The sequence below is a fragment of the Diorhabda carinulata genome, chromosome 9 (genome assembly GCF_026250575.1).
Source record: "Diorhabda carinulata isolate Delta chromosome 9, icDioCari1.1, whole genome shotgun sequence".
Taxonomy (NCBI): Eukaryota; Metazoa; Arthropoda; class Insecta; order Coleoptera; family Chrysomelidae; genus Diorhabda; species Diorhabda carinulata.
In genome coordinates, this window is record NC_079468.1 from 18,644,230 (window position 1) to 18,659,749 (window position 15,520).

A 15,520-nucleotide genomic window follows, 5' to 3' on the forward strand; every position below is an offset into this window, starting at 1 on the left:
GATAAAGCAGTAACGGTGAATCTGCGGTTTTCTGTGGCAACCATTCTGTCAACTCGTTGAACTAGGTCATATAAAACGACTGATTTGCATTCTTGGCTTCCTTCATCATACACATCATTAGGGCCAGCTTTAAACTTTCGACACCATCCACGCACAACATCTTCACTCATGAAGTTTTCCCCATACACAAGACTCATTCTTCGATGGATTTCTGCAGCACTAGGCATTCACACTTGGCGGGAGTATCAATAATGGCAGACATGTTTACGTTGCTGTAGCACAACGCCGACTGACGCCTGAATGTCAAAAATGGTGGTCGCCTAAAGCGCATGTCCGCTTTCTTCTGCCCTCGTAGCGTCTGCACGGAGCGTTCGGGGTATTATTCAATTATATAAACATGGTTTCGAGTACATTAAAAGGAAAACTAACAGTTTACTTTGAATGCGGTGAGAGAAGTGAGTGAAAGTGAACGTCAAGATATATCATACTTTGTCAACAGTGCTAAATACTTTCCAAAGAAAGAAATAATTAATTAATAATTAATCTTCATTCCATTTTGAAGAGCTTGGATTCTTTGAAATATTTATAAGAAATACGAAGCTAATTCGTGATAAAAAATGTTTAATGAACGCTTGCGAGGTGGACTCAAAGCAGTTAAGTTATAACCTATAGTTGCTCCACTTTATTCTATATCAGGTGTCGAACAAATTTGAATGGCAAAAAAATGACGTTTGAATTGAAATCGGAGCCATTTATTATATATTTGAGGGCAAAAAAACTAACCAAATTTTTGAAAAGTTCTACTAATCCAATTAGAATTGCAATATAAAAAATATATTTAAAACATTATCGTCTTTTATAATACGATTCCGTTCTTTTCAGAATGGGACTCCACTGAAGACTACAGAATTCTTTGTTATTTTTCCCTCAAGTGAAAATAGTACCTACTATTATAACTTGTATTATCATCTTTAATGGAAGTACTACAAACTTCTAAGTAAGTTAGTAGCTTCTACGAGAATATGGCAACCAAATCATAGAAAACTCTAAAATGTAATAATATATTAACAACGAGGGGCATCGTTATTGCTTAAATCGTAATAGTCAATAAATCAACCAATTTGTTTCAAAATATTCAGATCAGTATTTAATGTACATTTCCATGATCTGGTTTTTATACTGATCGATTTTGATTTCAATAAGTAGGGGATTCACAAAGCGGAGTGGGAATCTATTCGAACACTAAAGTTCAATAATTATTCATAATTCTTTCGAAATTTGACGCGTTTTATGTAATAAAACGTAAAATAATGCTTCAGTCTACTAGTTTAAAAAAATAGTGTAATAGCTTATTACCCCAGTGCTTACTTTATGTTATTGTTTACTTCAGAATATTCACAGAAATCATTGTGATGTTTAATTAAATCAGGCTTTTCTTGAAGTTTTATCGAAGTCCAATTGTTTTTTATACTATTCTCACAGTATAAGTGGACAAAACTGAGAAACAAGAACAACTTGAGGCAATCCGTTTAAATCTTTTAACACCCTTCAAGAAACTTTGCGCTTTTTTCTCAACTGAGTAGAATTAAGGGAGAAAATGACGAACAAAAACTATTTTGATAAAACCAACTTTTTATTAACTAGTTAATAACATTTAAATAAACATTGAGCATAGATATCGTTACAAGGAATGTACTTTCAAATAAATGTTCAAGTGCGTTCAACTACTTTAATATGGAACCCTTCTTCTCTCTTTAAAATAATATCAGCCTGTAATTTGAAGTCCTCTTCTCGATCCAATGATATTATTTCGAATTTTCTTATTACGTCAGCGAGAAGTACTTTTAACTTTAACATTGCATATTTCCTTCCTGAAAAAAAGTTTGTAAAGTGATATGTGTACAAATTTTGTAAAATTAAAACACGACAAATATGTAATCATATCTGTATCACTTCCGATTGAACGTAATTATCATATTAAATTGGTTGTATCCATTAATACATCCATATTCCAAGAACCAATCAACGGTCATTGTTAATGATATCTATGACTCGACCTCCCTAGCTAGTAAGGGAGAGAGATTCATTGGATAGAATTTGGTAGGATAAGGAAAATTTTAATAAGAGGAGGGTTTGTTGAAGTGGGCCCTGATATAAGAATTGCTTTTCTGCAGAGCTGAGGCTGTGATGGTTGCGTGGGATTGTGTTTGCTAACTTTACCGGAGGAGGAAAGGTGGAGATTTAGGTTTTTTTGGCTAGAAGAAAACGAAAAGAGCTTGCAAATAAAAACGGCTTCTCGGTTTTTCTTTTTTTTGAGCTCTTGAAAAATTTTATTTAATTATATTTTTTTGATTTCTAGAAAAATTTTATTTGTTTATATTTTTTCAGATTTTTGGAAAATTTTATTTATTTTCATTTCTGATTTTTTGAAAAATTTTTTGTTTATTATTAATTTGAAAGGGGGCGGACGGGTACACCTTCCTAGCTGACACTATGCGGTGACAAACTCCACCTATCGACATTGAGGCCTCATTTAATAAAGAAGTAGGAAAAATATAACCAATTATACCATTTTAAAAAAGTGGAGTCAGAATATATTTTCTCTGTTCTGGTATTAGAACAACGTTATTCTCGCAGGTATTTTCGTTAGAAATGGACTCTATTCTTAAACGATTTTTGGTAATTTTTCTCTAGTGGGTTGGTGCCCCTGAATAACAGTTTCATTTTTATAGCTGATTGGACGATGCATTATTCGGTCATGTGTAGTGGTGTTGTGAAGTTATTTCAATTCTAAGATATTATTTACAATATTTTCCTATACAAAGTAAATGTAGTGATGAAATTTCTACAAAACCTACAAATCTACAGTTAAGAAATTTCTCCGAAACACCTAACCTTAAAATGAATCGTTGGATTAATATATTTAAATTATAATGTGTCATTCTCTGAAGAGATGAATTATTTATGGAGATAGAGGCCACGCCCGCGAGTTTTTTTCTAACTCGAGCAAACTTTCAAATTTAAATATTTCTAAACTCAACTGTCAAACATGAATCAGTGCTACCAACCGACTATCTACGTTACGGTGTAATTTCCCTAATATATGTATACTTTCAACGATTTTTCTATAAATAAATAGTATGAAACACTCATTCCTTCAGACACTTGCGCTACGCTCTTGTTTCCGAATTTGGGACTCTTGCTGGAATGAAAAACCTTCTTTTACTTGTATTATGATATGCCACAGCATATGTATGTATAGAAACATCATATAATTATGATATAGCAGAAGAAAATTCCTTAACATTTTCGCGGATAATTCATTTGAAATGGGCTAGCTTCGGCTAGAAATATGGCTGATACTTTTCAGATGGAAAAAATGATCAAATGATATTAGGTGGAAACAAATAAACGGAAAATGGAAGGACGATTATATATATAATAATGAAACTTATATTGATTCTAGTCACATCTACAAGAAAAGCTGGAACATAAAGAAAATGGAATTTTAAACACACTAATAGAACCGATCGTATGATTATTGTTAATGCAATCAGCATAATTTTCTCCAGCTTAGTTGTAAATCAAGCTTTCAATCTGGAGACAATCATAATAAGAAGAAAAATGTGAATTTACTTGAAATGAACCCAGGTAGTGGAAAATGCACCTTATAACAATCAACTTATTGAAAAAAACCTGCTTAGGGTTGAGAGAAAGCAGATATTAACCAAGGAGAGTTGCTGGTATGGTTACTGAACACTATCTGGTTAATTAAGAGCTGAGGGGAAACTACCGACAGCTCTCTGTAACTAAGAGGCTATCCATAGATAAAGGCTACTGTAGTTACATTCAAATTTCTTAAAATCAGAAGAAAAACCCGCCTTGCCTCTAGACAGGTGTCTCACTTTGCGCAGTTGCTACATGACAAGTAAGCAGACCAGGGTACACTGTAGATAGACAGATCAAAGTGTTAGCGAGGTAAATTCACGACCATCACGCGTTGGCTCATCGAATCTGATGGGGATGCAGCAAAACAAGCAATTTATCGCATTATAAAATGAGCTTGTGACATATGACGACAATTTTTCGTGCATATGAATATATATTTGAACTACCTAAGCATTTTAAATATTGATTTTACGAAAGTAGACCTCGTACTTCAGTTTCTCTATTTTGTGAAATGTTAATGTTTCGAACAAAGTTAGTTAGGAAGCCTCTTTAGTTAAAAAAATTATTATTATATTTTGATTGCGACAATGTTTTTCCGTATTTTGTTATTTGTTGGAATGAAACTTAGCCAAAGAGACTCATTTTTATGTTTCAATATATGAGTAAGTATGAGTAGATATTAAAGTAACGTAATTATACGAAATTGCTGTCATTTTTACATTGAATTCCATGCAAATGCTATGTTCTTTATCTTAAAATGAAAGTTGAAATGAGTCGTCAAAAGTATTGAAAAAAAATTTTCACAAACTACGAATATATTCATAGATTTTATGATACACATTTCTAGTTTCAACATAGAATCGTTTTCATTTTATTCCATATTAAGCAAGTTAATTCGCTTCTTTTGTGATGAATTTACTATACAAAAGTTAGAAACTACAGTTTCCACATTTTACCAAATTACGTGGATTAATTGTGATGAAATTAAGTTTGAATGAAACAAGCTCATTAATTAAAGCTGAAATACATCAGCATACCTCTGTAGACAAGTACAAGATGCGTGTTCAACAAAAATTTGTCCACTTTTTTACAATTTCGTTCAAAAAATTCAATGAAATTAACTTACAATTACAGGAGCCTCAATTTAATGGGAACAAAGGATGTAACTTTGACCTTTCTTGGAAAATTGATATTTATTGAGCAGAATTTAAGTCGACGTGAATATTTCCAGTCTTTTCACAGTTAGAATATCTTGATGAGAATATTCAGAAATACGCTTAACAATTATTTGCTCTGATTGATGACTGATGGAACGGATAATGAAGGTGGAATTTGAAAGAGGGTATCAAAGATTTCGACCGCAAGCAGAAATACCTATGCAATGTCCTCAACTGGGTAAATTGCGCGACAAAACTAGCCAAATATTGATAATTAGCTGTCAATCCATCAAGTTCATCCTTCCAATTAAAAATATGACTATTTTTTGTTACGTTACATTTCTTTTTCTTGAAATATCTCAAAATTTGAAGTATATATTTAGAGTTTATAAAGGTTGCAGACAGTCGATTTGTAGCGATTTTATTGACAAACTCTTAAATACTTCAGATGATTTATCAAATGAAATAAAAAAGTAAATGCAATTTTTATTAAGAAAATTAACTTTTGTTTTGTTAACCTGGTCTTCTGAGATACTGAACGTAATAAAATTCAAACGTACGTTAAGTGAATTGTCACCTGAAAATATTCAGTGATCTCTTTCAACTTTGAGTAATGGAGTAGTTGGGAAAAAGGAGAAAAACAGACAATATCATTATTCTCACCGTTAGTTGTATACTTCATGCATTTGTTATGTTGACGTGAATCTCTTTTGCTTTATAATTTCATCGCTCAGTAAATAAATAATAATAAGGAATATTCGTATTATAACCTCATTATCATATATTCAATAAATGAGTACAAAAAAATATTAAAATTCATATTAAAGCCGCGGAGAAAGCGCTAATATTAGTTTTGCTTTGCTCACGATTTATTGGTATTTTGATAGTATTGTTCTGTGAAATAATTTCAGTCTACTTCAAATAGTGACAAGTAGCATTATTGTAATAGTTGATGGAAAGAAAGATTTTCCAACAAAAATAAAACTCCACGCCGAAGCAATGAAAATATAAAATGATTAAATTGTAGAGGAAACAAAAGCAAGACTTCTATCCAAACTTAAAGTGTGTTTAATGTTTATGAATAATCAAGAATTGCGTGGTAAATCATTAAGTCGTTGTTACTAAGTAGGAATTTCTGGAACCGTTGGCGATATTCATACTGAATACTTTGTTTACACCACCACTACAATCACATGTGTCGAAAAAACGCCTTTACACACGAATTGAATTAAATAGTTTTTCTACTGGTGAAAATTTTATGAAATGGTGCGTAATAGTAGTTTACGCAACTAGTGTGGGTATGGACAATCCACACGAGTCGAACAGTATACTTTTTCTAGGACCCACATAGGAAAAAATTTCACTAAAATATTTCTAACGATTTTATTTATAATTTCACCAATTCAATTTTATATTTTTACTGATTTTTTGTGATAAACGTACAGTTGTTAAATATGTTACGATTTACTTTCATAAATCTGCGTACTTAATTACTTCGATACTGTTATAAGTAGATGTTAATTCTATTGAATTGCATTGAGTATTTTGGATCAATGTTGATGGCATTTTTGTTTCGATAACCAATTTATCGTCTTCAGTGACTAAAGGTAAGCCAAGTGTCTGAAGACGATAACTTTATTATCAAAACGTGCGTCAGACAGTGTAATTGTGAGTGTTGGTGTAGAGGTGGTGTAAACAGTGTATTCAGGTACTATTTGTAGGTACTACAGAAACATTCACGAAGTTGACAACCTGTTAGATTTACTAATATCAACAAGAAGTCTAAAAAAAAACGAGTAGTGCGTGATTTTTATTTTAATAAAGACTTGTGCTACAATCCATTACGCTATTCTAAACTGTACAAAACTTTCCTAGTCATAACAGGAAATCGGTATAACAGGAAATAGTAACTCATGACGAAATTAGTTCATTCTATGAAATTCACTATTTAGATATGTGTATACACTGAACTTACGGTTGAAAAGCATATATTGACTCAAAAACCGTCATAAGCATTCGGAAAGTTGTTGCTGAATGCTTAAGGACAGGCTGGTAAGAGTCAACCGAAAAAGAAAAGTCAGTAGCGGTAATGGAAACGTATATAGAGCATTTCTATAGTAAAAAAACAGACATCGCTAATACTATTGTAGGGTCAGTTGATAAAAAACACGAATGCCATCAACATCCATCCAAAATACTCAGTGCAATTCAATAGAATCAACATCTACTTATAACAGTATCGAAGTAAATAAGTACGTAGAAACCGTAACATATTTAACAACTGTACGTTTATCACAAAAAATCAGTAAAAATATAAAATTGAATTGGTGAAATTATAAATAAAATCGTTAAAAATAGTTTAGTGAAATTTTTCCTATATACTGTTCGACTCGTGTGGATTGTTCATACCGACACTAGTTGCATAAACTACTATTATGCACTATTTCAAGAAATTTTCACCAGTAGAAAAAATATTGTACGCAATTCGTGTGTAAAAGCCTGTCCATACTTGTTACGTAAAAAACTTTTCTTAGATTATCGATAATTCTGCGAGCAAAATGCCGAATAGAATTAAATAGATGCATGCTTCTATTTTTAAGGAGGATTTTGATAATAATATCGATTACAACTCGAGTGACCGTGACGAAGGAAAAACTCTCAAGGAAAGGAAGAAGATGAGTGAAATAATTACTATTCAAGTATATTGTATCAAACGAATTGTATAAAGTTGACTGAACTCATCTACGTCAGTACCTATTTTCAATTTATTGATAACTTTGAACATAATTGGAAAGGAAACTCGTAATAATATTTTATTGGCGCGTTTCACTGTTCTTAACAGCTATAGAGAGAATCGTGATAAAGAGGCGAATGAAAAGGTGAAGAAACAAAAATAAAACTTCCTGCGATTATACAATAGAGGAAAATATGATATTCTTGTATCTAATCAACTCGCAAGCTCACTTTCAAAAACATATTCGCTACTACAATAAAGATAAACTCGAAGTTTTATTGAATACTATTGTCATAAATGCTTTGATGTTAAAAAAATAAAGCAACAGGTTGCTTCGTTCCGGGAGACGCTAATTTCCAGTTTTATCATTTATAATCTTATCACCACCGATACTGAATCAATATAATATAAGGAAACCAAAATATAACCAGAGTTACATTAAACCAGATACAAAAAAACGCATCAAATAAGTTTAAAAGAAAGCAGATGAAGAAGAAACATCAAATTATCATAATTATCAGTGATAATAATGGCGTACAAGAAAGTAAAATATCACCAATATGGCATAGGAAGATGACGTGTAAATTTCTCCAAGTCTTACAAATACAAATAAGTGAAAATTTAGTATATAAATTTTTTGGTGTTTCTAAATAAAATTTAACATTTATACCAACCTACGCAACTTCTAGGTCCAGCGCTGAAGGGAATGTATGAATAATAATTTCTGCCTTGGCAGTTTTCGGGTAGGAAATTATCAGGATCGAATTTTGTTGGATTTTTCCAGTGTTTCTCATTGCGATGAATATAAAATTGAGAAATAATGACTGTAGTGCCTGCAGGAATCGTGTAATCACCAGTTACTGAAAAACAAAAAATTGTTCGTAATCAATATTCAATGGTAAAATGAATGATAAATAAATTGAAAAAACTCTAATTGTAAAATGAGTAACTTTAATAAATACATAACAAATTGTTGGTTACTTTAGGTACATGTAGGTACAATATAATGACTTTGTTTCATACAGAACTTTCGATCAATGTATTCTTAAGCAGTCGGAAAACTGTAACGAAGCCAGGAAGTTTTCAAAAAGCCAAAACGTCAATTTTAGTTAGGGTGTGTGCAATTATTAGTGTGTGGGTTGAATATGCTCAACATACAAGCGTGGCTTTCCCACTATTGAGAAGCTAGAAGTTGATTGAATGTGATAAAAAAAGCAAAAAATTCGTATCAAACTTGTAGTACCAAAGTTTACATTCAACATCATGAATGTTTCCTCTGCAAAGTGTTTTTGGGTGATTTGCAGTGTCAAGCAATTCTATAAAGAGAAATGTATGAAATCGTCTTCAAAATAATCCGTTATAAATGGAAGTTCTATTCATTCGTGAAGCCAGGAATTTAGAGGATACAATTAGGAAGAACATAATGTCATGTTCTATGGGAGCTAGTATTAGGATCGAGAATTGTGTACAGGTAGCACGATAATAGTTCGATAAGTACTTAAACTTACTGTACGAGTTTTTACAAATATACAAACAAAACAATATACACAAAAATATATACAAAGCGTAAAATTAAAATAGATCGCACGTACTGAACCCCTAGGCGTTCGAGATCTGCTCGCTTCGCTGTCCCGAGAAACTTCTCTTCAGTCCAAAACGTCTCCCATGGGTTCTTGTAAGTAAAAATAGATGGGGTTGCCAAGAAACTATGTTAAAAGTAGAGGTATATAGGAATTAGAACTTCCAAAAGAATACAAAGTCAAATAGTGAATAGTAATCAGAAAAAGTTGATTTATTCATTTATATAAGAGAAAGTAATAATTCATTTTACTTTTGGGAAAACAGATCTTATTTGTTAAAATGTTGACTTTCCAATTTAAGGGTTAATGTGTGCTTTTGGATTCATATTTTGGATTATCGTATAAATTAGACAAGTAACTTTTTAAGCATGTATCTTTGCACACTAAATGGTGAAGGGTATAGTGTATAGCTGAAATTATATAACTAGGGTAGATACCTTCATATGTAACCAATTTCATTAGAAAAGCTCTAGTTAGAAAAAGCTATAAAAACTATTCCAATACGCGTCTTTCAATAACTAAGTTATCTACTTCAAAAACTGAAGGTAATCTTAATATCATTAACTAGCCTGAAAATTCCAAATTAGTAATGATTCGATACTGTGAGTGTTCCTAAATTTATGCTGGATAATCGTTCATTCAATATTACGACAATAGATGTATGAGGAAGATTTGAGTTATCACACATGGAATTCATTTGTTGTACATGTGTTATGTTTGTCTTTTTGTTCAACTGTGATTATTAAGTTAAGTCACAAAAAATAATTTCATCGATTTTCTTTTCATCTTCGACGACACGTATAATTTTCTCTTTTTTCTACCATATCGTTCGTTGTTGTCTATTATATCTTTGTTTTGTCTGTCAGTCTGTCTTTTTAGAGTAATACGTCTTTTCCTTCAGTTTTAGTTCTCTTGTTTTGTTAAGTATTAGTCGACAAATGTCGAAACCTCCATTGAGGTTTAAGAAAGATTATCCAATTTTTCAAATTATTTCATAAATTTTCGCCCTTGAAACAGAATCGATATGATACATTTTTAAAATGAGAATATCAACAGTTGTTTTTTATTTCAAAGGAATTCACTAGTTCTACTCTTAAAATCAATAAATTTGTTCAATAATTTTCTTGAGTATGTAATAAATCAAAAACAAGACTCTAGTTAGAACTATGCTTCACATCATCACTAATTATCCAATTCAATGGCGTCCGATTTCTCGTTTAGTTGTCCCATTCGTATTTTTGAAGCCACAATGACTTGTCCTAAAACCAACTCGGTGATTGCACATTCGAATGTCTGAAGAAAATCTTCAGAATTCACTAGCATAATTATATTATAATAGTTTTATTCTTATTAATGTTGGAAACCTATGGTTAATCACGAATAATAGAAAAGATATCAAATATAAATTTGAAACATATTCTTCTCTATTAGATTTCATTAGCTTAAGCATTCAAGTTGCATAAAAAACGGTCGCTTATTGTAAAAAACACACAGTACACTATGATAAAAAAATTTTTGTTGGAATCTGATCTTTGCTATGAATTAGAATGGAAAATAACTCAAGAAAGAGATATTTTTAATTAGTATACGAAGAAATGAGAACTGACATATGATTGGAATGAGATGCTGGTCTTAGTAGAATCTCAATTGATGAAAATTGATTGAATTTAGATACGACTTACCTAATTTGACGTCTTCATTCACTTTTCTAGCAATAATAGGTACTGGTGGATACATTCGCATGGTTTCAAAGATTACCCTTTCTAGGTATTTCATTTGCATGGTATCATTGAACGTAATTGGTCTATGAAGATCATTAGCAAATATTTCTTTCAATTCAGCGAAAACTTTTTGCTGTATATCGGGATATATACCTAAGATGCATAAAGTGAAACTTGAAGCAGCCGCAGTCGTGTCGTGACCCTGTAAATCATCAACGTTGGGATATAAATAAATAAATTAATGAAAATCACAGATTTCATATTCAGTTTATTTTATATTGAATTGCCATCTCCTTCCGCTAACACACATTCACCTCATACTTCTTTTTGTGCGAAAATACTGATTATTTGAACAAGAAATTTTACGCTTACACACAGATGTGTGGAAGATTGTGGAGGTTTTTGCCATACAGAAATTTTATGTCAAACGTATATCTATTCCAAATAATGCTTCAAAAATCTTGGAAACATTATTTTAGAATTTGCTTAAGTGTTAAGTCGTTATGTCATGGATTTATAAATATATCTCTGATAATTTTAACATAGTATTGCGAATGTATTCGGAGGTATCAATTCATTTCATTACAAAAAAAAGAAATATTGAAACCCAAACACTTCTACATACTATTTATAATTAAATAATAGAATGGATCGCCCAGCTCTCCTATATTAATGCTCATATGGCATTAAAGTCACTGAAAGTTTCAGAAAAGTCCGTTTTTTTGGATACAACCCAAAAGTATGAACGAATTTTGTTTCAATTCCCTTTGAAACGTTTCAATAGTTTCAATAATAAAAGTATTTTTGCCGAATATTTCTACCTGAAGACACTAGAATGAGAAAAATAAAATTCTATAAAATCTAAATGATGAAAAAGTAGACGACAAATTTTGTCTTTCAAAAATTAGAGAAAAACCAATTTTATAACAGAAGAGACCAAAAATCAAGACGATTTGGAAACATAATCATATATAAAAGAAAATTAAAGAAATCATTTGATAAATAGTGAGCACCTTAAGATTAAAATTCGTTACAGCTTGTTTTGGCCATTTGTAGTGTCAGAAATTTTTTATGCTCTCATATTTGTGATCGCGACATCTCTGTTCGAGTTATTGTCATTTCATGACCTCGATGATGATCATCCTTTCAAAAATCTGATTAACCTGTTTCATTAATACTATTAAAAATAACACATTTATCTGTAAACGTATGCCTTGCATATTAGCAATTTGAGCATTTCATTCAATAGTTTGTAGGTTCATTTAGTTCTGTTCACATTTTTATAAATTACTGTAATAATTTTCGTAGTCATTCAATTTATTTATAACGGTGAATCGCTATTGTATATATAAATACAAGTGCAAAAACTGCATCAAAAGGTTTTCACGAAATTTGCATCCGACGGCTCCACCAGATTTTTGCTTATATTGAAATAATCAATCGGGACCGGCTTCACGGTCCATGTTGTGGACGAGTTCGTAGCATTTCATTAGGATGAATATATAATATATTTTTCGTACAAGCCATTTAGTCACATATACTGCCCTTGAGTTGTGTGCTAAATTTATATTATGGGTGCAGTTTTTTCACCTTCGTTCAACCAATAAATATTAGTAAAATTCTATATTGAGCTAGAGATGGAGTTAAGAACTCCATAAAAACATTTTAAATGGTCAATATCGTGCAGTGATCGCTAATATATTCACATATATGGAGAAGGGAAATGCTTCAGTACGTATTTTATTACTTAATAATGTTAGATGTCCTACAGTTATATGACGACTTATAGAATAATTTATTTCTGCTGAATAGAGAAAAAAAAAGATCCAATGAAATAGAAGTTCTTAGAAGCGCAATAACACTTAGTATTTATTTCGCCGACAATTCTGAATCGGAAAGTACGAGGCAAGTCGAGACATTGGAGAAGTTTTATTTCTAAATACTTCTTGGCCTCAATATTTAAACTAAAACATTATTTGTATATTATAACTATCTAAATAACCAGATTTTAAGTGACAAATACCTAAATTAGTTCACCAATCAGTATTATGGTTTACATCCATCACTTTTGTAACTAAAACTTATCCACTCAATTCAACTCTCAGTCCTCACCAACACAGTTTGAATTCTTGTTTCACCTGGGCATAACGCAGACAATAGTTTTCTCACCGGTTATGTCTTGTTTTGTTGGATGTTTCTTTCTGTTGATGATACTATCTGAATAGACTAAATTATCGAAAAGGAATTCAAAAAAATTAAAAGGAGGTTAAACTCAACAAGTGATGTCGTCATCAATATATAAGTACAACTAAAACTTCCCAACTGTAAAATAAAATAGTGATATGAATTGTTTGAATAATTTTCCCCATAAGGACATATTTTTGAACAGTAATTTGTTGCGAAGAGGAATGTCATATTACAAAATACAAATCCGACCTTACTAACCTCAAACATGATAGTATTAACTTCCTCATTGATTTCAGCATCTGTCAAAATGTTCCCTTTAGTTTGACTGGCTTCAATCATGTAATCCAAAAAGGCCAATCTCTTCTTTTCTCCTATAGAAAAATTCAGTTTAATACAGCAATGTAAGTAAATAATTGCAGTTTACTAATAGAATTTATTCCTCTCATAGATTAAATCGTGAAAAATTAAACCTACGAGAGAGTTTCTTTATATATACAGGGTGTGGCAAATAAAGTTTCAAATAAACTTAAGGGCGGAGACAGTTATATTAAAAATATGAAATTACGGAGCTGTGAGTTTTGTAATTTTAGATATAATCTAATATGTTTTATTCAATTTTCGAATTTTACATAAAATTTTTAATGAAATGCTAATTCATTTTGAATGGCGATATCTCCATCTTTAACTAAGTTAGTTACGTGAAATTGTAACTAATAAACAACGAGCGCTTGCAAGTTAACTCGATATTTCCAACTCATTGATAATTTATTCGTGGTGTTTCAAACTTGGCCGCCAAGGTCCTCAATTTGAACCATTTTAGTTGCTTACATTTTCCGCTTTATTTCTCAAACCAATTCGGTTGGTATTTCCCATTACTGAATCCAACCATTTTTGAGATACTTCTGGACTGAGACCTAAGAGGATAAGAGCTTGATAGAAAAAATGATATGGTAAGATGAAGCAAGTTTTCCAAAAATCGATGGTTTGATTGACATAATTCCCATTTTTGATCTAATGAAAATCCACTCGTTAATAAAGAACGTTATTCCGATGTTTAATGCGCAACAAAGACCATGAAATTTTAGCTGTAGAATTTTATAATGCAAATTTAAATAGTCAAAGATATTTTCACATTTTAGAAAAAGCCATTTGATTTACATACTTTAGGAAATTGAGGGGACGATTCAGTTTGATATTAAAAAATAGAGCACGTTCTGATAACCTTGTTATCTAGTCAAAATCTGGTCTGGTGAAAAATATCTGGTCAAAATTTTCAATTATATTCAAAATCAATGATCCGTTCAGTATTTTCAATATAAGTGGGTCAATTTATATAAGGGTGATTCCGTTCTAACTGTGATATTCAATGTCCTGTATTGTTTTTTTGTACTAGTCATTAATTAATAATCAATTAATAAAAATTTTGTGTTAATTGAATAATTCTTAAGATATTTAAACATTATTTTTATACAATATAACTTGCCACTTAAAGAAAACTTATACTACATCACTTGAATGTCAGTACCGTGTCATGTCCATTCCTAGAATTTACCGATAAATTATTAATTTTTTTTGTCGTAACAAATGATTTAAACTAATTACCTTATAAATTCTAATGTTTATGATCAAACTGAGGAAAATTGATGCACTTGTTGTTTAATATCTTAAGTTACCATGTCAGTACCGTGGATAAATGAGTCAGTACCGTGGAACTCAAAATCCGACATTTGTGTCTTGCTCGTGATACTTTGAAGTTGTAGTAAATTCCTCTTAGAGTTTTATTTTTACAGTAAAATAGATGAATAATATGCATAAAAAAGTTAGAAAAGTTAAATTTTAAAATCTTGAAATTTTGAATACAAAAAATCACAGTTAGAACGGAATCACCCATAATTGAAATTGAAAATGTTACAGGGTGTTCTATTTAAACTTATGAATTATTCAAATTGTGCATATTGGCGACTAATTTTGAAACAAAGCTTGTCTGGAATATTGATGAGTTATTAATGGAGATATAGTTTCCAATCTTTGGAAAACAAATTAAAATATCTCGTTAGTCATATCTTCGGGGTCCCGCGGTACCACAAACATTTCTAACGCAATTTTGAATAGTTGAAACCGTGTAATCGATTATTCCAGCGACATCTGTCAGTGTACCTGTGGTCGTAGAACAAGTGGAGTGGGATTGTGTATCCCAAAGCGTCTGCAACTTGATTTTTTCGTGATTATAAGTGCTTGTTTTTTTCTTTTTATATAGATACAAAAGTATCAAATAAGGTTAGTGAATCGTATCATAATAGTTTTGATTTCGTTTAATACTTGAAGAACTGCTGGAGAAAGATGGCATCGAGGACAGCAATGATTATACCATTTTTAGTAACAGAACCAGTGGAACTGGGACATATCGAAATAAAATTGAAGGTATATAAATGAAAATACGTCAGCCGTCGTTTGTCTTGAGAAGTTAAGTCA

General features: G+C 31.1%; 1 protein-coding gene across 1 annotated transcript in view; it reads right to left on the reverse strand.

The window, feature by feature from the left end:
• Nucleotides 1-1,614: 1,614 nt before the first annotated feature.
• LOC130898205 (cytochrome P450 4g1-like) overlaps nucleotides 1,615-15,520 on the reverse strand; it is a 31,655-nt gene continuing 17,749 nt past the window's right edge. Inside the window, exons 9-12 of the mRNA XM_057807308.1 lie at nucleotides 13,307-13,419; nucleotides 10,823-11,063; nucleotides 8,235-8,420; nucleotides 1,615-1,871 (exon numbers count right to left, since the gene is read on the reverse strand). Of these exons, the coding sequence (XP_057663291.1) occupies nucleotides 1,711-1,871; nucleotides 8,235-8,420; nucleotides 10,823-11,063; nucleotides 13,307-13,419 (701 nt within the window). The 3' untranslated portion in view covers nucleotides 1,615-1,710. The remainder of the gene's footprint in view (nucleotides 1,872-8,234; nucleotides 8,421-10,822; nucleotides 11,064-13,306; nucleotides 13,420-15,520) is intronic.